The sequence below is a fragment of the Lampetra fluviatilis genome, chromosome 49 (genome assembly GCF_964198595.1).
Source record: "Lampetra fluviatilis chromosome 49, kcLamFluv1.1, whole genome shotgun sequence".
Lineage (NCBI taxonomy): Eukaryota > Metazoa > Chordata > Hyperoartia > Petromyzontiformes > Petromyzontidae > Lampetra > Lampetra fluviatilis.
Window position 1 is genome coordinate 3,884,627 of NC_136323.1, and position 23,408 is coordinate 3,908,034.

The following is a 23,408-nucleotide window of genomic DNA, read 5'->3' on the forward strand; positions in this document are numbered from 1 at the left end:
AACTTTGGCCTGCTCTTCCACGCTGAGCACGGACGACGTTGAAGAAGTGGGAGCACCCAGACTTTGCCCCCCCCCCCGTCCCACCCACCTACCGCCCCACCCCCCCCTACAGGCAGAGCGATGCGCTTGACTTGCAGGCCACGTGCCGAGTCAACTTTGTGCTGCACAGAGACAGCTGCCACTGCGGGGGGGGGGGGAGGGGTCCCCCCGCTAAGGCGATGAGAAGCCTGCGATGTCGACCCTACGGGGGCGGAGTGAGCGGTTGAGCTGCTTCGGGCGAGCGCAAATGTAGATGGAGACGTCGTTCGCCGGACAGAGATGATGGAGGATTGTGGGTGACCGCGTGCCGGCGCGTCGGGCAGTGCCACGTCAATTGTACGGGCGGAAGGACACGTGGTTTGTTTTGGGGGGGTAATATTTCGCTCCCAATGTTTTCTCCGAAAACTTCTGCAGTGAGTTTAGTGCCAGTGGTGGTGGTGAGCCGTGTGGTGAGTTTAGTGCAGGTGGTGGTGGTGAGCCGTGTGGTGAGTTTAGTGCAGATGGTGGTGGTGAGCCGTGTGGTGAGTTTAGTGCAGGTGGTGGTGGTGAGCCGTGTGGTGAGTTTAGTGCAGGTGGTGGTGGTGAGCCGTGTGGTGAGTTTAGTGCAGGTGGTGGTGGTGAGCCGTGTGGTGAGTTTGGTGCCAGTGGTGGTGGTGAGCTGTGTGGTGAGTTTAGTGCCAGTGGTGGTGGTGAGCCGTGTGGTGAGTTTAGTGCAGGTGGTGGTGGTGAGCTGTGTGGTGAGTTTAGTGCCAGTGGTGGTGGTGAGCCGTGTGGTGAGTTTAGTGCCAGTGGTGGTGGTGAGCTGTGTGGTGAGTTTAGTGCAGGTGATGGTGGTGAGCTGTGTGGTGAGTTTAGTGCAGGTGATGGTGGTGAGCTGTGTGGTGAGTTTAGTGCAGATGGTGGTGGTGAGCTGTGTGGTGAGTTTAGTGCAGGTGGTGGTGGTGAGCTGTGTGGTGAGTTTAGTGCAGGTGATGGTGGTGAGCTGTGTGGTGAGTTTAGTGCAGGTGGTGGTGGTGAGCTGTGTGGTGAGTTTAGTGCAGGTGATGGTGGTGAGCTGTGTGGTGAGTTTAGTGCAGATGGTGGTGGTGAGCTGTGTGGTGAGTTTAGTGCAGGTGATGGTGGTGAGCTGTGTGGTGAGTTTAGTGCAGATGGTGGTGGTGAGCTGTGTGGTGAGTTTAGTGCAGGTGATGGTGGTGAGCTGTGTGGTGAGTTTAGTGCAGGTGATGGTGGTGAGCTGTGTGGTGAGTTTAGTGCAGATGGTGGTGGTGAGCTGTGTGGTGAGTTTAGTGCAGATGGTGGTGGTGAGCTGTGTGGTGAGTTTAGTGCAGGTGATGGTGGTGAGCTGTGTGGTGAGTTTAGTGCAGATGGTGGTGGTGAGCTGTGTGGTGAGTTTAGTGCAGGTGATGGTGGTGAGCTGTGTGGTGAGTTTAGTGCAGGTGGTGGTGGTGAGCTGTGTGGTGAGTTTAGTGCAGGTGATGGTGGTGAGCTGTGTGGTGAGTTTAGTGCAGATGGTGGTGGTGAGCCGTGTGGTGAGTTTAGTGCAGGTGATGGTGGTGAGCTGTGTGGTGAGTTTAGTGCAGGTGATGGTGGTGAGCTGTGTGGTGAGTTTAGTGCAGGTGATGGTGGTGAGCTGTGTGGTGAGTTTAGTGCAGGCGGTGGTGAGCTGTGTGGTGAGTTTAGTGCAGGTGGTGGTGGTGAGCTGTGTGGTGAGTTTAGTGCCGGTGGTGGTGAGCCGTGTGGTGAGTTTAGTGCAGGTGGTGGTGGTGAGCTGTGTGGTGAGTTTAGTGCCAGTGGTGGTGAGCCGTGTGGTGAGTTTAGTGCAAGTGGTGGTGGTGGTGAGCTGTGTGGTGAGTTTAGTGCCAGTGGTGGTGAGCCGTGTGGTGAGTTTAGTGCAGGTGGTGGTGCTGAGCTGTGTGGTGAGTTTAGTGCCGGTGGTGGTGAGCCGTGTGGTGAGTTTAGTGCAGGTGGTGGTGGTGAGCTGTGTGGTGAGTTTAGTGCCAGTGGTGGTGAGCCGTGTGGTGAGTTTAGTGCAGGTGGTGGTGGTGAGCTGTGTGGTGAGTTTAGTGCCAGTGGTGGTGAGCCGTGTGGTGAGTTTAGTGCAGGTGGTGGTGGTGAGCTGTGTGGTGAGTTTAGTGCCGGTGGTGGTGGTGAGCTGTGTGGTGAGTTTAGTGCAGGTGATGGTGGTGAGCTGTGTGGTGAGTTTAGTGCAGATGGTGGTGGTGAGCTGTGTGGTGAGTTTAGTGCAGATGGTGGTGGTGAGCTGTGTGGTGAGTTTAGTGCAGGTGATGGTGGTGAGCTGTGTGGTGAGTTTAGTGCAGGTGATGGTGGTGAGCTGTGTGGTGAGTTTAGTGCAGGTGATGGTGGTGAGCTGTGTGGTGAGTTTAGTGCAGATGGTGGTGGTGAGCTGTGTGGTGAGTTTAGTGCAGGTGATGGTGGTGAGCTGTGTGGTGAGTTTAGTGCAGATGGTGGTGGTGAGCTGTGTGGTGAGTTTAGTGCAGGTGATGGTGGTGAGCTGTGTGGTGAGTTTAGTGCAGGTGATGGTGGTGAGCCGTGTGGTGAGTTTAGTGCAAGTGGTGGTGGTGGTGAGCTGTGTGGTGAGTTTAGTGCAGGTGATGGTGGTGAGCTGTGTGGTGAGTTTAGTGCAGGTGATGGTGGTGAGCTGTGTGGTGAGTTTAGTGCAGGTGATGGTGGTGAGCTGTGTGGTGAGTTTAGTGCAGATGGTGGTGGTGAGCTGTGTGGTGAGTTTAGTGCAGGTGATGGTGGTGAGCTGTGTGATGAGTTTAGTGCAGGTGATGGTGGTGAGCTGTGTGGTGAGTTTAGTGCAGGTGATGGTGGTGAGCTGTGTGGTGAGTTTAGTGCAGATGGTGGTGGTGAGCTGTGTGGTGAGTTTAGTGCAGATGGTGGTGGTGAGCCGTGTGGTGAGTTTAGTGCAGATGGTGGTGGTGAGCTGTGTGGTGAGTTTAGTGCAGGTGATGGTGGTGAGCTGTGTGGTGAGTTTAGTGCAGATGGTGGTGGTGAGCCGTGTGGTGAGTTTAGTGCCGATTTGGAGGGTCTAGAGTGAGGGGTGAGGAAATTGTGGGGCTAGAAATTGAGGAGGTGAGGGCGTGAGGAGGTGAGGGGGTGACAGGTGAGGGGGAGAGTGGTTTAGGGGCTGTGGGGGCTGAGTTGGTGAGGAACCAAGAGGTGAGACGGTTCGACGCTGAGGCGGGAGAGGTGCGGGGAGGTGAGGGCAGGTGAGGCGGTGAGGAGGTGAGGAGGTGAAGGAGATGAGGTGGTGAGGGAGTGAGGGGGTGAGGGTGGTGAGGAGGTGAGAGTGGTGAGGGGGGTGAGGGTGGTGAGGGGGTGAGGGGGGTGAGGTCGTGAGGGGGGTGAGAAGGAGAGGGTGGTGAGGGGGGTGAAAGGGTGAGGTGGTGAGGGGGTGAGGGGGGTGAGGCGGTGAGGGGGTGAGAAGGAAAGGGTGGTGAGGGGGTGAGGTGAGGGGGTGAGGGGGGTGAGGGGGTGAGGGTGGTGAGGGTGGTGAGGAGTCACACGGGTTCCTTGGCCTGGCTCCCCGTGCTGCTGCTGCTGCTGGTGGTGGTCGTCTTGAGGGAGCTGAGTGTGCGGTTGAGCCACGTGCGACGTGAGGCCTGCACCTCGCTCAGCGCGCCACTCAGCTCGTGCTCCAGGTCCTGCGACACAACAACAACAACAACCACAATCAGGATAACTACAACAACTATCGTAACCACAACAATCACAACCGCCACAACACACATTGCCCCGCCATCTCGCCCCTCCCATTGGGGTCCACCCATCGCAGGATCACAATGGCGGTGGTGATGATGGCGGTGGCAGTGGTGGCGACGGTGGTGGTGACGATGGCGGCGGCGATGATGAGGGTGGTGGCGATGGCGGCGGTGGCGATGAGGGTGGTGACGATGATGGCGGTGGTTGACGATGGCGGTGGTGATGATGGCGGTGGTGACGATGATGGTGGTGACGGTGGCGGTGACGATGGTGGCGGTGGTGACGATGGCGGCGTCCACCCTCGCCTGAATTCGGCACTCGGCCTCCACGAGCTTCAACTTGGTCTGCGCCAACTCCAGCTCCATCTCCCGGAGGTGGCTCTGGATCCCCTCTTCCGGCACCGGCACCGCCGCAGCCAGGAGACCGGCGGCGTGCCCGTCGCTCGTCACCGCCCCCGCCGCCTCCTCCTCGGCCTCTGTGCCACCCCCCCGCACGCGGCCGTCTTCGTGGAACGCCCCCGAGCAGTGGCCACAGGCCCGCAGCGTGGCCTGCGGAGATCGCGGGGAACGCGTCGCGGTTACGACTCAGCGGGCCGCCCCCCCCCTCCTCCCACCTCGCGCCATGGGCCACACGGGCCGTCAATTCAGGGCACCACGGTGGCTAGGAGATGTTAACTACCTCGCCTGGTATGCAGGTGGCCGTGGGTTCTATCCCGACCCTGACGCCTGCTGCTGTATGTTTGGAGTTTGCGTGTCTCTCTCTCTCATCATCATCACGGTGGCTCGGAGATGTTAACTACCTCGCCTGGTGTGCAGGAGGACGTGGGTTCGATCTGCGACCCTGACACCTGCTGTATATTTGGAGTTTGCGTGTCTCTCTCTCTCTCTCATCATCATCACGGTGGCTAGGAGATGTTAACTTCCTCGCCTGGTATACAGGAGGTCGTGGGTTCTATCCCAACCCTGACAACGCCTGCTGCTGTTTATTTGGAGTTTGCGTGTCTCTCTCTCTCTCATCATCACGGTGGCTCGGAGATGTTAACTACCTCGCCTGGTATGCAGGAGGCCGTGGGTTCTATCCCGACCCTGACGCCTGCTGTATATTTGGAGTTTGCGTGTCTCTCTCTCTCTCTCTGCCCGTGGATTTTTCCCCGGGCCCTCCGATTTTTCCCTCCACCTTCATGATCAACGTCGCGCGTTTTTGAGTCTTTCGCTGCTGTAAATGTCCACAGTACGAGAACCCACTTCTGTTGAGCCATCATCATGTGCGATGGCCTGGGTCGCTACTTAAAAAGAGCTACGCACCTCAACCGGGTCCTCACCTGGCAAAATAAAACGTCAGAAAATTTTTCCTTAAAATTGTTCCGTTTTAAAACTAGCCGTACGAGCTCGAACCACGGCACCGGTAAGTTGCGATCGTCACCGTCCCAACCCCTCACGACACCGTGTGGATGGCGCGCGCACCACCCCGCGCATCCCACCCTCCACCCCTCCCACCCTCCCTCCCCTCCTCCCTCCCCTCCTCCCTCCCTCTCCTCCCTCCCCTCCTCCCTCCCTCTCCCTCCCTCTCCCTCCCTCCTTCTCCCCCTGCCTCACTCACTCCCTCCCTCCCTCACCCGCTCCCTCCGTCACTCCGTTCCCCCTCCCTCCTTCTCCCCCTCCCTCCCTCCTTCTCTCCTTGCCTCACTCCCTCCCTCCCTCCCTCACCCCCTCCCTCTCTCTCTCCCTCCGTCACTCTCTCTCTCCCTCTCCCCCTCCCTCCGTCACTCCCTCCCACCCCCCCCTCCCACCCCCTCCCACCCTCCGTCACTCCCTCCCTCCCCCTCCCACCCTCCGTCACTCCCTCCCTCCCCCTCCCACCCTCCGTCACTCCCTCCCTCACTCCCTGCTTCCCTCCCTCCTCCTCGCTCATGAGCTCTCAGATCCTCCCACCGTGAGATGAAATGAAAACGTAAAAAAAGTTCTCGTTTCGCAAGACTCGTCTCTGGCCGGCGGCGGCGTCATTGACGCTCGCGCTGAGAATTTTTTTTTCTTTCTAGATTTGAAGCTTTCGTGACTGCAAGGATTCATATTCTTAGGTTTTTTTCGGTAAAGTCACGTAGGTAAAAAATTTAAATTAATAAAAGTAAAATAAAATAGAAAATCACGACGTTTCGTCGTGCTGTGACTGTTCCACCTGAAGACGGAAGCTTGTGTTGCCTCCGAAACGTCGTGATTTTTATTTTATTTTTATTTTATTAATTTTTCTTTTTAAACCTACGTGACTTTACTGAGAATTTTTCTCAAGGATGCCGTCAACGACCAACGTGTCGTTTAGCCACCTCTCCGTCTTGACCCCCCCAACGTCGCCCCGACGTCGCTCCGACGACATTAGACCGGGCGGAGGGACGAAGCTTCGTTGAGCTGGTTTCTTTTTTCACTCTTTGCAAAGTTATCAATTCTCCCTCCGGGCCCTCCCCCCCCCCCACACCGTGCCCCCCCCCACCCCCCCCCCCTCTGTTTTGACAGCACGAAGCTTTGAGCAGAGACCGAGGTGACGCACGGTGCCCTGCGTCGACTCGTACGGATGAAAGCCAAGACCGTAATCGGGCGAGCGGAGAAAAGAACCCTTACCTCCCCACCTCGCCCCACCACACCGCCCCCCCCCCCCACACTGGACGACTGGAGTGTGGGTACAGGTCGTGGGTAGGGGTGGGACGAATTTCATTCCTATCGCCAAGAGCTATGACAACCACAACTCAACAAAAAGCACAAAACTGAACTATTCTTTTTTTATTTGACCAGGTAAGGTCCACTGAGTTGCGTCGCTCTTTTTCCCAGAAGCGACCAGGCCGTCACGGATGAGAGCTCAACGAAATTTACAGCAGCAGCCGAATACCCTGAACGCGTGGTGATGTTGATTCTAAATGTGGAGGGCCCGGAGAAAAATCCACACGACCACGGAGAAACACCGCAAACTCCAAATGTACAGCAGCAGGCGTCAGGGTCGGGATCGAACCCACGACCTCCTGTATACCAGGCGAGGTAGTTAACATCTCCTAGCCACCGTGATGATGATGATGAGAGAGAGAGAGAGACACGCAAACTCTAAATATACAGCAGCAGGCGTCAAGGTCGGCATCAAACCCACGACCTCCTGTATACCAGGCGAGGTAGTTAACATCTCCTAGCCACCGTGATGATGATGATGAGAGAGAGAGAGACACGCAAACTCTAAATATACAGCAGGCGTCAGACTCGGGATCGAACCCACGACCTCCTGTATACCAGGCTAAGTAGTTAACATCTCCTAGCCACTGTGATGATGATGAGAGAGAGAGACGCAAATTCCAAATATACAGCAGGCGTTGTGGTGAGCGTGGTGTGGTGGTGGTGAGCGTGGTGTGGTGGTGGTGAGCGTGGTGTGGTGCTGGTGAGCGTGGTGTGGTGGTAAGCGTGGTGTGGTGGTGGTGAGTGTGTTATGGTGGTGAGCGTGGTGTGGTGGTGGTGATCGTGGTGTGGTGGTGGTGAGCGTGGTGTGGTGGTGAGCGTGGGGTGGTGGTAGTAAGCGTGGTGTGGATGGTGAGCGTGGTGATCCCCACTCACCCTTATAACGTCCATCTCTGCTCGGCTCGACGCCTGCTTCTGTTCAAGTCGTATGCTGAGTTGAGAGCAAATCTGTTAACGTTGAAAACCAACAACAACATCATCATCATCATCATCAACCATGCTCTATCCCCTGCTGGATGGAGGCATCCCATCCTCCCCATCACAGTGGCAGCGCACATCGGAAACCGGTCCTGGGCCATCCCGTAGGTCGACTCAGCCTAAAAACGGCGTTGTACTCAACATCGGCGCTGGGGAGACAGAAGGGGCCGTGCGTGGAGCTGGCCTTCACGGGAGCTACTCGCCAACGGGCACTTGCCCCGGCGGCCCGTGCGGGCTATACCGTGGGTGGGGGGAACCTTTGTCTTTGTGCGGCGTCACACCTGCTTGTACTCGCCGATGATGGAGCTGCTCTTGCTGACATCCAGCGCGGCTTTCTCCATCTCGCGACGACACAGCTCCTTCAGCTGGAGGGGGGGGGGGTCAGGGGGTCAGGGGGGCGGGGGGTCAGGGGGGCGGGGTCAAGGATCCAGGCCAGGGGTGGGGTGAAGACAAAGACGACAGAGAAACGGGGGGGTGGGGGTGGGTGGGGGGGTGAGACGACGCGGTGTGTCTGTTTGTTCACTTCTCTTTTCCACTGCCACATCCGAGCCGTGCCGGGGCCGTTTCCCCGAGCCGGCCCGGCTTTGCTCAGGAAGCGCCGTCCGTGAAGGCTGAACGGGGGAGATCTCTGCCTCCTGGTGAGTGAGTGTGAGTGAGTGTGAGTGGGTGTGAGTGAGTGAGTGAGTGAGTGAGTGAGGTGAGTGGGTGAGTGTGAGTGGGTGAGTGAGTGTGAGTGAGTGTGTGAGTGTGTGAGTGTGAGTGTGTGAGTGTGAGTGAGTGTGTGAGTGAGTGAGTGGGTGAGTGAGTGAGTGAGTGTGAGTGGGTGAGTGAGTGTGAGTGAGTGGGTGAGTGTGAGTGAGTGTGAGTGGGTGAGTGTGAGTGAATGTGAGTGAGTGTGTGAGTGAGTGTGAGTGAGTGTGTGAGTGAGTGGGTGAGTGTGAGTGAGTGTGAGTGAGTTGAGTGTGTGAGTGCGAGTGAGTGTGAGTGGGTGTGAGGTGGGTGAGTGAGTGTGAGTGAGTGTGACTAAGAGTGAGTGTGTGAGTGAGTGTGAGTGGGTGAGTGAGTGAGTGTGAGTGGATGAGTGAGTGTAAGTGTGTGAGTGAGCGTCAATGAGTGTGAGTGAGTGTGAGTGAGCGTCAATGAGTGTGAGTGAGTGTGAGTGAGTGTGAGTGAGTGAACGTGAGACAAAGGCGGCCGGGCGTGGTGCTGGCCACCCACCCCCTCGTGCGCCGTGCCGGCCTTCACAGGTGCCGCTCACTAACAGCTCTTGCCCCGACAGCCTGTGTACAGGCTACAAGGGGGGGAGGTCTCTGTCTTTAGTGTGCTCGTCTCAGAGTCAGACACCCCATGGCACCTGGGTCCGTGCAGTGACCTTGCTGCCAGCGGGCGTCCGACACTTCACTTAAACTGCACGTGGCCTGGCACGGGCGCCTTGGTGAGGAGTGGTCACCGGCGTGCTCACCTTGACTGCCTCCTCCTCCATTCTCCTCTTGTCTCCCTCCGTCTCCAGCAGCCTCTGCTTGGTGAGCAGCAACTCCTTGGTGAGCACGTCAACTTTGTCCTCCGCCTGGTGAGCGGGGTGAGCGGGGTGAGTGGGGTGGGGTGAGTGGGGTGGGTCGGAGGAGCGGGGTGAGTGGGGTGAGTGGGGTGAGTGGGGTGGGTCGGGGGAGCGGGGTGAGTGGGGTGAGTGGGGTGAGTGGGGTGAGTGGGGTGGGTCGGAGGAGCGGGGTGAGTGGGGTGAGTGGGGTGAGTGGGGTGGGTCGGGGGAGAGGGGTGAGTGGGGTGAGTGGGGTGGGGTGAGCAGGGTGAGTGGGGTGGGGTGAGCGGGGTGGGTCGGGGGAGTGGGGTGAGCGGAGTGAGTGGAGTGAGTTGGGTGAGCGGGGTGAGTGGGGTGGGGTGAGCGTGGTGAGTGGGGTGAGCGGGGTGAGTGGGGTGGGGTGAGCAGGGTCAGTGGGGTGAGTGAGGTGAGCATGTGTGTGGTGTCTATGAGGAATGGTGGCGCAGTGGTTAGCGCCACCGAACGACGCACCCGTCGACCCAAGTTTGACTCTAACAGTGGTGAATATCCGGACCGGTGCTGGGCATCCCCTAGGTAAACTCAGCCTGAAATTAGTACCCGTTGCGGTGCGTAACCATGAGCAGTGGGGGGCACAAAGGTGGTGCCGCTGCTCGCTAACGGCACTTGCCCCAACGGTCTGTGAAGGCTACACGGTGGGGTCAGGGGGACCTTTGTCTTTGTGCGTCCAGTTGTCCGTCTCTCCAACCAGACCCGGAAGCCCCTCCCCTCACCCCGCCCCCCCCCCCCCGATCCCACAGCACCTTTGACGTTGAGAGGGACGTGACCCCCCCCCCAGCCGAACCTTTGTGTACATGCAATGACATACTCTTTGGATTTTTCGGTAAAGTCACGTAGGTAAAAAATAAATCAATGAAAAAAACAACAAAATTAAATCATTTATTTCTTTTTCACCCACTTAACTTTACCGAAAAAACCAAAGAGTACGAATCCGTGCAGTCACGCAAACTTCAATCCTAGAAATACATGCGATGACCTTTGCCACGGAGGTCACGGGGCCCCCACCCACCTCCCCCCCCGGCTGACCTTGTCGAGGTCGCCGCGCAGGGCGATCTTGCTGGTGACCAGCTCGTGCGCCAGGTCGTCGTTCTCCTGCTCCAGACGCAGGTTCGCCTCCTGCAGGCGGCGGCCCTCGCGCTGACCCCAGCGACGGGACGTGGGGGGACGGGACGGGGGGCAAGGAGGTGGGAGCAGGGATCAGTAGTGTGCAGCAGAGGCAGCGGCGCTTCACCGCAAAGCCCCCACCGCGTGATAGTGCGGAGGGGCGCAGGCGAGAGTAGGGGACGAACGGCGCGGGTCGCCATCGTCGAGGGGAGCGTGTCCGCTGGGCTCCGCTCGAGAAGAGACGGGGAGGGCGGCGTGGAAACGAACGGCGATGGTGGACACCCACGGGGCCATCGCGACGATGACGCCGGTGACGATTTGTACGATTCTAGATTTGAAGCTTTCGTGACTGCAAGGATTCATAACTCTTAGGTTTTGTCGGTGAAGTCACGTGGGTGAAAAATAAACTTAAAAGTTAATCAAAGTAATAATGGGAATAAAATAAAATAATAAATCACGACGTTTCGGAGTCAACACAAGTCTCCGTCATCAGGTGGGACCGTCACAGCTAAAATCACTTGATGCAGTAATTTTAGCTGTTACTGCATCACTTGATGCAAATACTGCATCAAGTGATGCAGTATTTTTTGCTGTGACGGTCCCACCTGATGACGGAGACTTGTGCTGCCTCCGAAACGTCGTGATTTATTATTTTATTTCTATTATTACTTTTATTAACTTTCAATTTTATTTTTTACCTACGCGACTTTACCGAAAAAACCTAAGAGATTTGTACGATCTGGATGCAAGGTGATATGTTTGGCGGACACCACCCCCGCCCCCCCTCCCCGATTCATCCATGGACTCTGGGGGGGTTTGGGGTGGTTGGGGGGGAGTCTCGGCACGACGTTGCTGCTCACCTTGAGCCTCTCCACTGGGTCCTCCTCCTGCGCCATCTGCTCCCTCATGGTGAGGAATTCTCGCTCAAACTTCTTCAGCCGACGCTGGCTCACCTGTGGCTCGCGCGGGGGGGGGGGAGGTGAGGGGGTTGGGGGCACGCGGGGGGGGGGGGGGCAGGCGGGGGGCACGTGAGGAACACGTGGAGTACACGTGGAGCACACGTGGAGCAGGGCTTTGACCTGCATTGTTTGCCAGGCCCAGCACCCCAAAGCCATCAACACTTCAGGGAGGCTCAAGCAGGAAAACATGGTGAGCTTGGCAACTCCCTCCCTCCCTCGTTCAGCCCTGCATCATCGGTGACAACATCTGACGAAGAGCTCTTTAGAAACTCAACTAAAACTTTGTATTTTTATTTCGCCAGGTCAGGCCCACTGAGCTGCTACAGAGAGCTCTTTATCAGAAGCGACCTGGGCCACGAATGACAGCTCAACGAAGTGGCTACTATCATCGGCCATCAAATACTCTAAATTTAGAATGTTGATTCTAAATGTAGAGGTGAAAAACCGGAGGACCTGGAGAAAAATCCCCGTGACCACGTCGAGAGAGAGACACGCAAACTCCAAATATACAGCAGCAGCAGGCGTCAGGGTCGGGATCGAACCCACGACCTCCTGTACACCAGGCGAGGTAGTCAACATCTCCTAGCCACCGTGATGATGATGAGAGAGAGACACGCAAACTCCAAATATACAGCAGCAGGCGTCAGGGTCGGGATTGAACCCACGACCTCCTGTACACCAGGCGAGGTAGTTAACATCTCCTAGCCACCGTGATGATGATGAGAGAGAGCAGTGAGAGTCGGGTAGACATTGGCGACTATATTTACCCAAGAATGTCTGTGTGTCACGCGCGTGACGTCACTCCGCATCGACCAGCCCCCCTCATTAATCATGCACAGGTGACGTCCTCCACATGGACCCGCCCCTCATTAATAATCATGAGCGGGTGACGTCACTCCACGTCGAACCGCCCCCCTCATTAATAATCATGAGCCGGTGACGTCACTCCACATCGTACAGCCCCCCTCATGAATAATCATGAGCCGGTGACGTCACTCCACGTCTTACAGCCCCGCTCATGAATAATCATGAGCGGGTGACGTCACTCCACATGGGGGGGGGGGGGTGCGAGGCGCCTCCTCCCCCCTCCTCAGCGTCAACGTTACGACCTTCACGCTCCTAGCGCCCACGTTGCCTAGGAGACGTTCACTCGGGGGCAGCAGCCACTACGAACCCAACCGGGGACTGTGTGTGGCCCAACCGGGAGGCGCCGTGTGACCCCCCCCCCACCCCCCCCCCCTGGGTTTGCGGTGCCGTTAGTAACGGGGTCATCGAGACACGCGGTGGGGGGGAGGGGGGGGTCCACCGGGAGAGATCGGGGACTAAACAAAGGTCCCCCGTGCAGCCTACACAGGCTGTCGGGGCAAGTGCCGTTAGTGAGTAGCGGCAGCACCTATGAAGGCCGGCACGGCACGTGGCGATGTTTACACACCGCACTGGGTACTCATTTGAGGCTGAGTCGACCTAGAGGAGGCCCAGGACCGGTTCAGATAATCGTCACCGGTGTTGGCCGTGAGCAGGAATCGAACCTCGGGTCGCCGGGTTCGTAGCGCAGCGTAGCGCCAACCGCTGCACCACCACTCACCCACCAATTCCAACACCCGCCATTCGCCACGAAGTGACGGTGACGTCACAACGGGGCCCGTGCCAGGCCACGTGCACTTTGAGGCCACGTGAAGCGTCGAAGGCTCGCCGACAGGAGGAGTCGGGACAGACCCAACAAGTGCCATGGGTCGGCTGAGTGAGATGACCGGTAGATGCACCACCAGCTGTACCCCCCTACTGTGCCAGGCTAGGTGCAGGAGGTCTCGGGACAGACCCAGCAGAAGCCACGGGTCGGCTGACTCAGATGACCGGTAGATGCAACACCAGCTGTACCCCCCTACTGTGCCAGGCTAGGTGCAGGAGGTCTCGGGACAGACTCTGCAGGTGCCATGGGTTGCTGACTCAGATGATCGATAGATGCACCACCAGCTGTCACCCCCCTACTGTGCCAACTTGGTGCATTTTATCCGCCCGGCGCTCCGCTCGTTGTTGTGAGCGTCGCTCCCCTGCCTTCTGTTGTTGCTGGAGGGCGACTTCCTCCAACTGCCCAGCAGCAGCAGCAGCGTCCTCACCCTCCACCACCACCACCACCCACACCACCACCCACACCACCACCACCACCCACACCACCACCCCCCACCACCACCCACACCACCACCACCACCACCACCCACACCACCACCACCACCACCCACACCACCACCCCCACCACCACCCACACCACCACCCCCACCACCACCCACACCACCACCACCACCACCCACACCACCACCCCCACCACCACCCACACCACCACCACCACCCACACCACCACCCCCACCACCACCCACACCACCACCACCACCCACACCACCACCACCACCCACACCACCACCCACACCACCACCACCACCCACACCACCACCCCCACCACCACCCGGCTAAGAGGCACTTGCCCCCAACGGCCAGTGAAAGGCTACACGGGGGATCTTTGCCTTAGTTCGATAACGCAACACATCATCACATGATCAGAGGGTGTTTTTTTATCGTTTGCACCACAAGGTGCCGCGTGCAAGATTCCTCGCCTGAGGTTTCTGCTTGGCGTTTCAACATCTCAAATACCTCCGGTGTTCAGTGAGAGTGATCCATCATTCCGTCGCGAATTCATTTAATTCTTCTTCTTGGTTCTTTCGGTAAAGTCACGTAAAAGGGTCTGTCTCCCCGACAGACCTGGTCTTCACCTGAGGACGGCTGCTTGGGTTGTGGCCGAAACGTCGTGAGAATTATTTTATTATGTTTTATTTTTATGATTTTATTACTTCCCTTCTACGTGACTTTACCGAAAGAACCAAGAAGATGAATCCCTGCAGTCACGAAAGCTTTAAATCGAAAAATAATTTAATTCTGTTAAAGCGCGGTTTACCATCTCGGTTTAACCCCCCCCCATCCCTCCCACACCCTGAGCTATCAGACACACAGACACACTGGACCCGAATGAACCCCTCACCGACCCCCCACCCCCGTGACCTCCCCGTGACCCTGGGGCACACCTTGACCCCGCAGGCGACCTCCATGAGGCGCCGCGCGCTCTCCTCTGCACGGTACCGCTTGGGCAGCTGCACGCGGAAGAACTTGAGCGCTCCCTCGAAGTCGGCCTGCAGGAGGTCCTCCCGGGAAGTCTACACACCGTGAGGGGCGGTAGAGGGGGGGGCGGACAGGTGGGTCACAGGTGAGTGACAGGTGAGCGCGTAGTACTTCGACAGCTGAGTCTATGGGTCTCTGTGTGAGTCTACGGGTCTCTGTGTGAGTCTATGAGTCTCTGTGAGTCTCTGGGTATCTGTGTGAGTCGATGGGTCTCTGTGTGAGTCTATGGGTCTCTGTGTGAGTCTACGGGTCTCTGTGTGAGTCTATGGGTCTCTGTGTGAGTCTATGGGTCTCTGTGTGAGTCTATGGGTATCTGTGCGAGTCTACGGGTCTCTGTTCGAGTCTACGGGTCTCTGTGTGAGTTTATGGGTCTCTGTGTGAGTCTATGGGTCTCTGTGTGAGTCTATGGGTCTCTGTGCGAGTCTACGGGTCTCTGTGTGAGTCTATGGGTCTCTGTGTGAGTCTATGGGTCTCTGTGTGTGTCTATGGGTCTCTGTGTGAGTCTATGGGTCTCTGTGTGAGTATTTGGGTCTCTGTGTGCGTCTATGGGTCTCTGTGCGAGTCTACGGGTCTCTGTTTGAGTCTATGGGTTTCTGTGTGAGTCTATGGGTCTCTGTGTGAGTCTATGGGTCTCTGTGTGAGTCTATGGGTCTCTGTGCGAGTCTACGGGTCTCTGTGTGAGTCTGTGGGTCTCTGTGCGAGTCTATGGGTCTCTGTGCGAGTCTACGGGTCTCTGTTCGAGTCTACGGGTCTCTGTGTGAGTCTGTGGGTCTCTGTGCGAGTCTATGGGTCTCTGTGCGAGTCTACGGGTCTCTGTGCGAGTCTACGGGTCTCTGTGTGAGTCTGTGGGTCTCTGTACGAGTCTACGGGTCTCTGTGCGAGTCTACGGGTCTCTGTGCGAGTCTACGGGTCTCTGTGTGAGTCTGTGGGTCTCTGTACGAGTCTACGGGTCTCTGTGCGAGTCTATGGGTCTCTGTGCGAGTCTATGGGTCTCTGTGTGAGTCTATGTGTCTCTGTGTGAGTCTATGTGTCTCTGTGTGAGTCTATGGGTCTCTGTGTGAGTCTATGGGTCTCTGTGCGAGTCTATGGGTCTCTGTGTGAGTCTATGTGTCTCTGTGTGAGTCTATGGGTCTCTGTGCGAGTCTATGGGTCTCTGTGCGAGTCTATGGGTCTCTGTGTGAGTCTATGTGTCTCTGTGTGAGTCTATGGGTCTCTGTGCGAGTCTATGGGTCTCTGTGTGAGTCTATGTGTCTCTGTGTGAGTCTATGTGTCTCTGTGTGAGTCTATGTGTCTCTGTGTGAGTCTATGTGTCTCTGTGTGAGTCTGTGGGTCTCTGTGTGAGTCTATGTGTCTCTGTGTGAGTCTATGTGTCTCTGTGTGAGTCTATGTGTCTCTGTGTGAGTCTATGTGTCTCTGTGTGAGTCTATGGGTCTCTGTGCGAGTCTAACGTGTCTCTGTGTGAGTCTACGGGTCTCTGTGTGAGTCTACGGGTCTCTGTGTGAGTCTATGGGTCCTCTGTGTGAGTCTATGTGTCTCTGTGTGAGTCTATGTGTCTCTGTGTGAGTCTATGGGTCTCTGTGCGAGTCTATGGGTCTCTGTGTGAGTCTATGTGTCTCTGTGTGAGTCTATGTGTCTCTGTGTGAGTCTATGGGTCTCTGTGTGAGTCTATGTGTCTCTGTGCGAGTCTGTGGGTCTCTGTGTGAGTCTATGTCTCTCTGTGTGAGTCTGTGTCTCTGTGTGAGTCTATGTGTCTCTATGTGAGTCTATGGGTCTCTGTGTGAGTCTATGGGTCTCTGTGCGAGTCTATGGGTCTCTGTGCGAGTCTATGTGTCTCTGTGCGAGTCTACGGGTCTCTGTGTGAGTCTACGGGTCTCTGTGCGAGTCTATGTGTCTCTGTGTGAGTCTATGTGTCTCTGTGCGAGTCTGTGGGTCTCTGTGTGAGTCTATGTGTCTCTGTGTGAGTCTATGTGTCTCTGTGTGAGTCTACGGGTCTCTGTGTGAGTCTACGGGTCTCCGTGTGAGTCTGTGGGTCTCTGTGTGAGTCTATGTGTCTCTGTGTGAGTCTATGTGTCTCTGTGCGAGTCTATGTGTCTCTGTGCGAGTCTACGGGTCTCTGTGTGAGTCTACGGGTCTCTGTGCGAGTCTATGTGTCTCTGTGTGAGTCTATGTGTCTCTGTGCGAGTCTGTGGGTCTCTGCGTGAGTCTATGGGTCTCTGCGTGAGTCTATGGGTCTCTGTGCGAGTCTATGTGTCTCTGTGCGAGTCTATGTGTCTCTGTGCGAGTCTACGGGTCTCTGTGTGAGTCTATGGGTCTCTGTGCGAGTCTATGTGTCTCTGTGCGAGTCTACGGGTCTCTGTGTGAGTCTATGGGTCTCTGTGCGAGTCTATGTGTCTCTGTGTGAGTCTATGTGTCTCTGTGTGAGTCTATGTGTCTCTGTGTGAGTCTATGTGTCTCTGTGTGAGTCTATGGGTCTCTGTGCGAGTCTACGTGTCTCTGTGTGAGTCTACGGGTCTCTGTGTGAGTCTACGGGTCTCTGTGTGAGTCTATGGGTCTCTGTGTGAGTCTATGTGTCTCTGTGTGAGTCTATGTGTCTCTGTGTGAGTCTATGGGTCTCTGTGCGAGTCTATGGGTCTCTGTGTGAGTCTATGTGTCTCTGTGTGAGTCTATGTGTCTCTGTGTGAGTCTATGGGTCTCTGTGTGAGTCTATGTGTCTCTGTGCGAGTCTGTGGGTCTCTGTGTGAGTCTATGTCTCTCTGTGTGAGTCTGTGTCTCTGTGTGAGTCTATGTGTCTCTATGTGAGTCTATGGGTCTCTGTGTGAGTCTATGGGTCTCTGTGCGAGTCTATGGGTCTCTGTGCGAGTCTATGTGTCTCTGTGCGAGTCTACGGGTCTATGTGTGAGTCTACGGGTCTCTGTGCGAGTCTATGTGTCTCTGTGTGAGTCTATGTGTCTCTGTGCGAGTCTGTGGGTCTCTGTGTGAGTCTATGTGTCTCTGTGTGAGTCTATGTGTCTCTGTGTGAGTCTACGGGTCTCTGTGTGAGTCTACGGGTCTCTGTGTGAGTCTGTGGGTCTCTGTGTGAGTCTATGTGTCTCTGTGTGAGTCTATGTGTCTCTGTGTGAGTCTATGTGTCTCTGTGTGAGTCTATGGGTCTCTGTGTGAGTCTATGGGTCTCTGTGCGAGTCTATGGGTCTCTGTGCGAGTCTATGTGTCTCTGTGCGAGTCTACAGGTCTCTGTGTGAGTCTACGGGTCTCTGTGCGAGTCTATGTGTCTCTGTGTGAGTCTATGTGTCTCTGTGCGAGTCTGTGGGTCTCTGCGTGAGTCTATGGGTCTCTGCGTGAGTCTATGGGTCTCTGTGCGAGTCTATGTGTCTCTGTGCGAGTCTATGTGTCTCTGTGCGAGTCTACGGGTCTCTGTGTGAGTCTATGGGTCTCTGTGCGAGTCTATGTGTCTCTGTGCGAGTCTACGGGTCTCTGCGTGAGTCTGTGGGTCTCTGTGCGAGTCTACGGGTCTCTGTGCGAGTCTACGGGTCTCTGTGCGAGCCACCACCAACTTCACTCCTCCGACCACCACGGGGGGTGTTATCGCCGCGGTTGGGGCTTTGACCCGGACCGGGACCCCTCAACGTTCACGTTAATTCCGGGAACCGCTCCGGGAGACGCTTAAAAATAAAATAAAAACCACATCGGTGACCCTCGCGAGATGGGGGGCGGGGGGGGGGGTCACGAAATCCCAGGGACCTGTCTGAGAGGTCACTGTTGTTCTCGTCGCTCCGCTCGGTCACGCACGGACGGCTCGTTGAGCCTCAAGACTACTTCCCAAGAGGGATGCTGCCAGGTTCTCACGGAAGGCGGTGGTGGAGCGGTGGTGCAGCGGTTAGCGCCACGCTGCGCTACGTATCCCGGCGACCCGGGTTCGATTCCCGCTCGCGGCCAACACCGGTGACGATTGTCTGAGCCGCTCCTGGGCATGCTCTGGGTCGACTCAGCCTCAAATGAGTACCTGGTGCGGTGTGTAAACATCGCCACTGGGGAGACAAAGGCGGCCGGGCGTGGTGCTGGCCACCCACCCCCTCATGTGCTGTGTCGGCCTTCATAGGTGCTGCTAACAGCACTTGCCCCAACAGTCTGTTAAGGCTATACGGGGGATCTTTATCTGTGTTATTGTTTTGTTTTGCGTGTGATCCCAAATGGTGATGTTTTCGCCATCGAGGATGTTTGACCAGGACGGAGTTTTGTTTGCCTGGGAGGAAACGGGAGAACGTGGAGGGAATCTACTCCACTTACACTCACTCTCACTATCACACTCACTCACACTCACTCACCCCATCACTCTCACTCACCCCTCTCACTCAAACGTCACTCTCACTCACCCCATCACTCTCACTCACCCCTCTCACTCAAACGTCACTCTCACTCACCCCATCACTCTCACTCTGTGGAACAGGGGGAGATCATACAGACACCACAGCAACCAGCACCACCACCGCCGCCACCACCACCGCTACCACCGCCGCCACCACCACCATCATCACCACCGCAACCACCACCACCATCTTCACCCACCACCGCCACCACCACCGCCACCACCACCGCCACCCACCACAACCGCCACCACCACCACCACCCACCACCGCCACCACCACCGCCACCGCCACCACCGCCACCGCCACCACCGCCACCACCACCACCTCCTCCTCCACCACCACCACCACCCACCACCACCACCGCCACCACCTCCTCCACCACCACCACCACCCACCACCACCGCCACCACCACCACCACCACCGCCACCCACCACTACCACCACCGCCACCACCGCCACCACCGCCACCACCACCGTCACCACCTCCACCACCACCACCACCCACTCGCCCACAAATCAGCCGAGCAGCGGTGGTGCCGGCGGACGCCCCCCATCCCAAGGGTGATTACCGTGGAGATGCGGCACCATGGCTACGTGGATCCGTGCCGTGAGGACGTCCGGGGTTTACACAGCAGTGTACACACACGGCGCGCATCAGAGTCTGTATCGTGCGGCAGTCGAAACAACAAAGGTGGAGGGCTCTGCACGTTGGTCAATAACGCCGCCTTTGAAGGGGATGCACAAAATGTGGTTTTAAGAAAAATGACGGTAACGTTGACGACCCAAATGGCCAACGGATCGTGTCTGAGACGTGAGACGTTCTGGCAGTCGGAAACACCGAACAAGGATCACCCCCAACCCCCCACGTAGCCTTAACAGACTGTTGGGGCAAGTGCTGTTAGCGAGCACCTATTAAGGCCCGCACGGCACACGAGGGGGTGGGTGGCCAGCAACCACGCCCGGCCGCCTTTGTCTCCCTAGTGGCAATATTTACGCACTACTCTCGGTACTCATTTGAGGCTGAGTCGACCTAGGGGAGGCCCAGGACCGGTTCAGATAATCGTCACCGGCGTTGGCCGTGAGCGGGAATTGAACTCGGGCCGCTACACCACCCACACCCACACACCTCTACAAGACAAAGATCCCCCGTATAGCCTTAACAGACTGTAGGGGCAAGTGCTGTTAGCGAGCACCTATTAAGGCCGGCACGGCACACGAGGGGGTGGGTGGCCAGCAACCACGCCCGGCCGCCTTTGTCTCCCCAGTGGCGATATTTTACACACCGCACACCAGGAACTAATTTGAGGCTGAGTCGACCTAGGGGAAGCCCAGGACCGGTTCAGATAATCGTCACCGGTTGATGGCCGTGGGCGGGAATCGAACTCGGATCGCTGGGTTCGTGACGCAACGTATCGCGCTAACCGCTGCACCACCGCTCACGTTCAGGGTTTACACGGCAGTGTACGCGGTGTACACTATCGTCCATATCGTGTGACAGTCTAAACAGTTGGAAAACACACGCACGCGCACGCACGCACGGTCACACCACGATCACGTGTCGGACCCCCCGAGAGACACCTGGGCGCAGTTAGCGAGCACCTATTAAGGCCGGCACGGCGCACGAGGGCACTGGGTGGCCAGCACCACGTCCCGGCCGCCTTTGTCTCTCTAGTGGAGATGTTTATTCCACACCGCACCATCAATGACGTCACGCGGTTTTTGCACTCCAAGAAGGCTGCGTGGCTGATGGAATGTGTCAAAAGAAAGCCAACAATTTCGTTGTTCCATCACAGCGCTGTTCATCGCAAGGCCCGCGGGCTACGGGCTGCCCCTGATGGCCCCGGCCGATAGACAAAGAGTGAAGACACCCCCCACCCACCCCACCCCCAACTATGCCGTCAAACCCAAAAGTGGTTTCAAACGCGTGTGGAGGCCCTTTCTCACGCCGACGATGTATCCTTGGCGAAAGTGCCCGCCCGCCCGCCCGCCACCGACCCCTCTGAATGTTCGTGAAGAACACCGCTCACCGCTCTCTTGCGGACGGATAAATTCGTAATGTCCAGAGACGTGCTCTCTGGCTCAAGGGTCCATCCCCTGTCGAACAGAAACTGGATCCATTCGGGATGAACCGCCGGGCTCAGATGGGCCGGTTTTGAGTTCAAGGCTTTTAGAAGCTTGTCGTGATTCCTGGGCGAAACGTCGTAAATGTTGTGGCTTTGCTCAGATGGTAAATGTTGTGGCTTTGCTCAGATGGTAAATGTTGTGGCTTTGCTCAGATGGTAAATGTTGTGGCTTTGCTCAGATTGTAAATGTTGTGGCTTTGCTCAGATTGTAAATGTTGTGGCTTTGCTCAGATGGTAAATGTTGTGGCTTTGCTCAGATTGTAAATGTTGTGGCTTTGCTCAGATGGTAAATGTTGTGGCTTTGCTCAGATTGTAAATGTTGTGGCTTTGCTCAGATGGTAAATGTTGTGGCTTTGCTCAGATGGTAAATGTTGTGGCTTTGCTCAGATGGTAAATGTTGTGGCTTTGCTCAGATGGTAAATGTTGTGGCTTTGCTCAGATTGTAAATGTTGTGGCTTTGCTCAGATTGTAAATGTTGTGGCTTTGCTCAGATGGTAAATGTTGTGGCTTTGCTCAGATTGTAAATGTTGTGGCTTTGCTCAGATGGTAAATGTTGTGGCTTTGCTCAGATTGTAAATGTTGTGGCTTTGCTCAGATGGTAAATGTTGTGGCTTTGCTCAGATGGTAAATGTTGTGGCTTTGCTCAGATGGTAAATGTTGTGGCTTTGCTCAGATTGTAAATGTTGTGGCTTTGCTCAGATGGTAAATGTTGTGGCTTTGCTCAGATGGTAAATGTTGTGGCTTTGCTCAGATGGTAAATGTTGTGGCTTTGCTCAGATGGTAAATGTTGTGGCTTTGCTCAGATGGTAAATGTTGTGGCTTTGCTCAGATCGTAAATGTTGTGGCTTTGCTCAGATCGTAAATGTTGTGGCTTTGCTCAGATTGTAAATGTTGTGGCTTTGCTCAGATTGTAAATGTTGTGGCTTTGCTCTGATCGTAAATGTTGTGGCTTTGCTCTGATCGTAAATGTTGTGGCTTTGTTCAGATTGTAAATGTTGTGGCTTTGCTCAGATCGTAAATGTTGTGGCTTTGCTCTGATCGTAAATGTTGTGGCTTTGCTCAGATTGTAAATGTTGTGGCTTTGCTCAGATCGTAAATGTTGTGGCTTTGCTCTGATCGTAAATGTTGTGGCTTTGCTCAGATGGTAAATGTTGTGGCTTTGCTCAGATGGTAAATGTTGTGGCTTTGCTCAGATTGTAAATGTTGTGGCTTTGCTCAGATGGTAAATGTTGTGGCTTTGCTCAGATGGTAAATGTTGTGGCTTTGCTCAGATTGTAAATGTTGTGGCTTTGCTCAGATGGTAAATGTTGTGGCTTTGCTCAGATGGTAAATGTTGTGGCTTTGCTCAGATGGTAAATGTTGTGGCTTTGCTCAGATGGTAAATGTTGTGGCTTTGCTCAGATGGTAAATGTTGTGGCTTTGCTCAGATGGTAAATGTTGTGGCTTTGCTCAGATTGTAAATGTTGTGGCTTTGCTCAGATGGTAAATGTTGTGGCTTTGCTCAGATGGTAAATGTTGTGGCTTTGCTCAGATGGTAAATGTTGTGGCTTTGCTCTGATCGTAAATGTTGTGGCTTTGCTCAGATTGTAAATGTTGTGGCTTTGCTCAGATGGTAAATGTTGTGGCTTTGCTCAGATTGTAAATGTTGTGGCTTTGCTCAAATTGTAAATGTTGTGGCTTTGCTCAGATGGTAAATGTTGTGGCTTTGCTCAGATGGTAAATGTTGTGGCTTTGCTCAGATGGTAAATGTTGTGGCTTTGCTCAGATGGTAAATGTTGTGGCTTTGCTCAGATGGTAAATGTTGTGGCTTTGCTCAGATGGTAAATGTTGTGGCTTTGCTCTGATCGTAAATGTTGTGGCTTTGCTCTGATCGTAAATGTTGTGGCTTTGCTCAGATTGTAAATGTTGTGGCTTTGCTCAGATCGTAAATGTTGTGGCTTTGCTCTGATCGTAAATGTTGTGGCTTTGCTCAGATCGTAAATGTTGTGGCTTTGCTCAGATGGTAAATGTTGTGGCTTTGCTCAGATGGTAAATGTTGTGGCTTTGCTCAGATGGTAAATGTTGTGGCTTTGCTCAGATTGTAAATGTTGTGGCTTTGCTCAGATTGTAAATGTTGTGGCTTTGCTCAGATGGTAAATGTTGTGGCTTTGCTCAGATGGTAAATGCTGTGGCTTTGCTCAGATTGTAAATGTTGTGGCTTTGCTCAGATGGTAAATGTTGTGGCTTTGTTCAGATTGTAAATGTTGTGGCTTTGCTCTGCAACACACCGGCGAACTGTACTCGTAAACAATTGGCACGTTCTGTGTTACGTGACAAACCTCACTAATTGGCTGTGCCGGGTGGTGGCGGGCTTAGCTACACAACATTGATATATTTACGCGATCTAACACCCAAAAATAAAACCTGTATCACGGATGACATTGCTCGCGAAAGCCTCCTCTTCCGCCTCCTACTCCGTGTCAAGCCGAGCTTTGGGTCGTCCCGCCCTCCGCCACCCTGACGCAGCCAATTAAATGAAGTTGGCGTCACGCCACCGCGCGGAGTTCGCTGGCCCGGGGCAAACCGCACTCACTGCATCAGAGCGCCATCTGGTGGCGCTCGGCCGTTAGGCATTGAACACGAGAATAATATAACAACTTCCTGCGGAGGGAGCTGGTAGGAAC

At 55.5% G+C, this 23,408-nt stretch overlaps 1 protein-coding gene and 1 long non-coding RNA gene across 2 annotated transcripts in view; one reads left to right on the forward strand and one right to left on the reverse strand.

The window, feature by feature from the left end:
• The first annotated feature begins 1,703 nt into the window (after positions 1–1,703).
• Positions 1,704–2,164, forward strand: LOC144948382 (uncharacterized). Its single transcript, XR_013640151.1, has 3 exons — positions 1,704–1,760; positions 1,794–1,901; positions 2,004–2,164. It is a non-coding gene; the product is annotated as an uncharacterized LOC144948382 (long non-coding RNA).
• Positions 2,165–3,493: 1,329 nt separating this feature from the next.
• Positions 3,494–23,408, reverse strand: part of LOC144948470 (rab GTPase-activating protein 1-like) — a 28,261-nt gene continuing 8,346 nt past the window's right edge. The window contains exons 6-13 of the mRNA XM_078877965.1: positions 14,165–14,293; positions 10,992–11,084; positions 10,054–10,164; positions 8,914–9,018; positions 7,733–7,816; positions 7,350–7,421; positions 4,071–4,313; positions 3,494–3,707 (exon numbers count right to left, since the gene is read on the reverse strand). Coding sequence (XP_078734091.1) covers positions 3,564–3,707; positions 4,071–4,313; positions 7,350–7,421; positions 7,733–7,816; positions 8,914–9,018; positions 10,054–10,164; positions 10,992–11,084; positions 14,165–14,293 — 981 coding nt within the window. The 3' untranslated portion in view covers positions 3,494–3,563. The remainder of the gene's footprint in view (positions 3,708–4,070; positions 4,314–7,349; positions 7,422–7,732; positions 7,817–8,913; positions 9,019–10,053; positions 10,165–10,991; positions 11,085–14,164; positions 14,294–23,408) is intronic.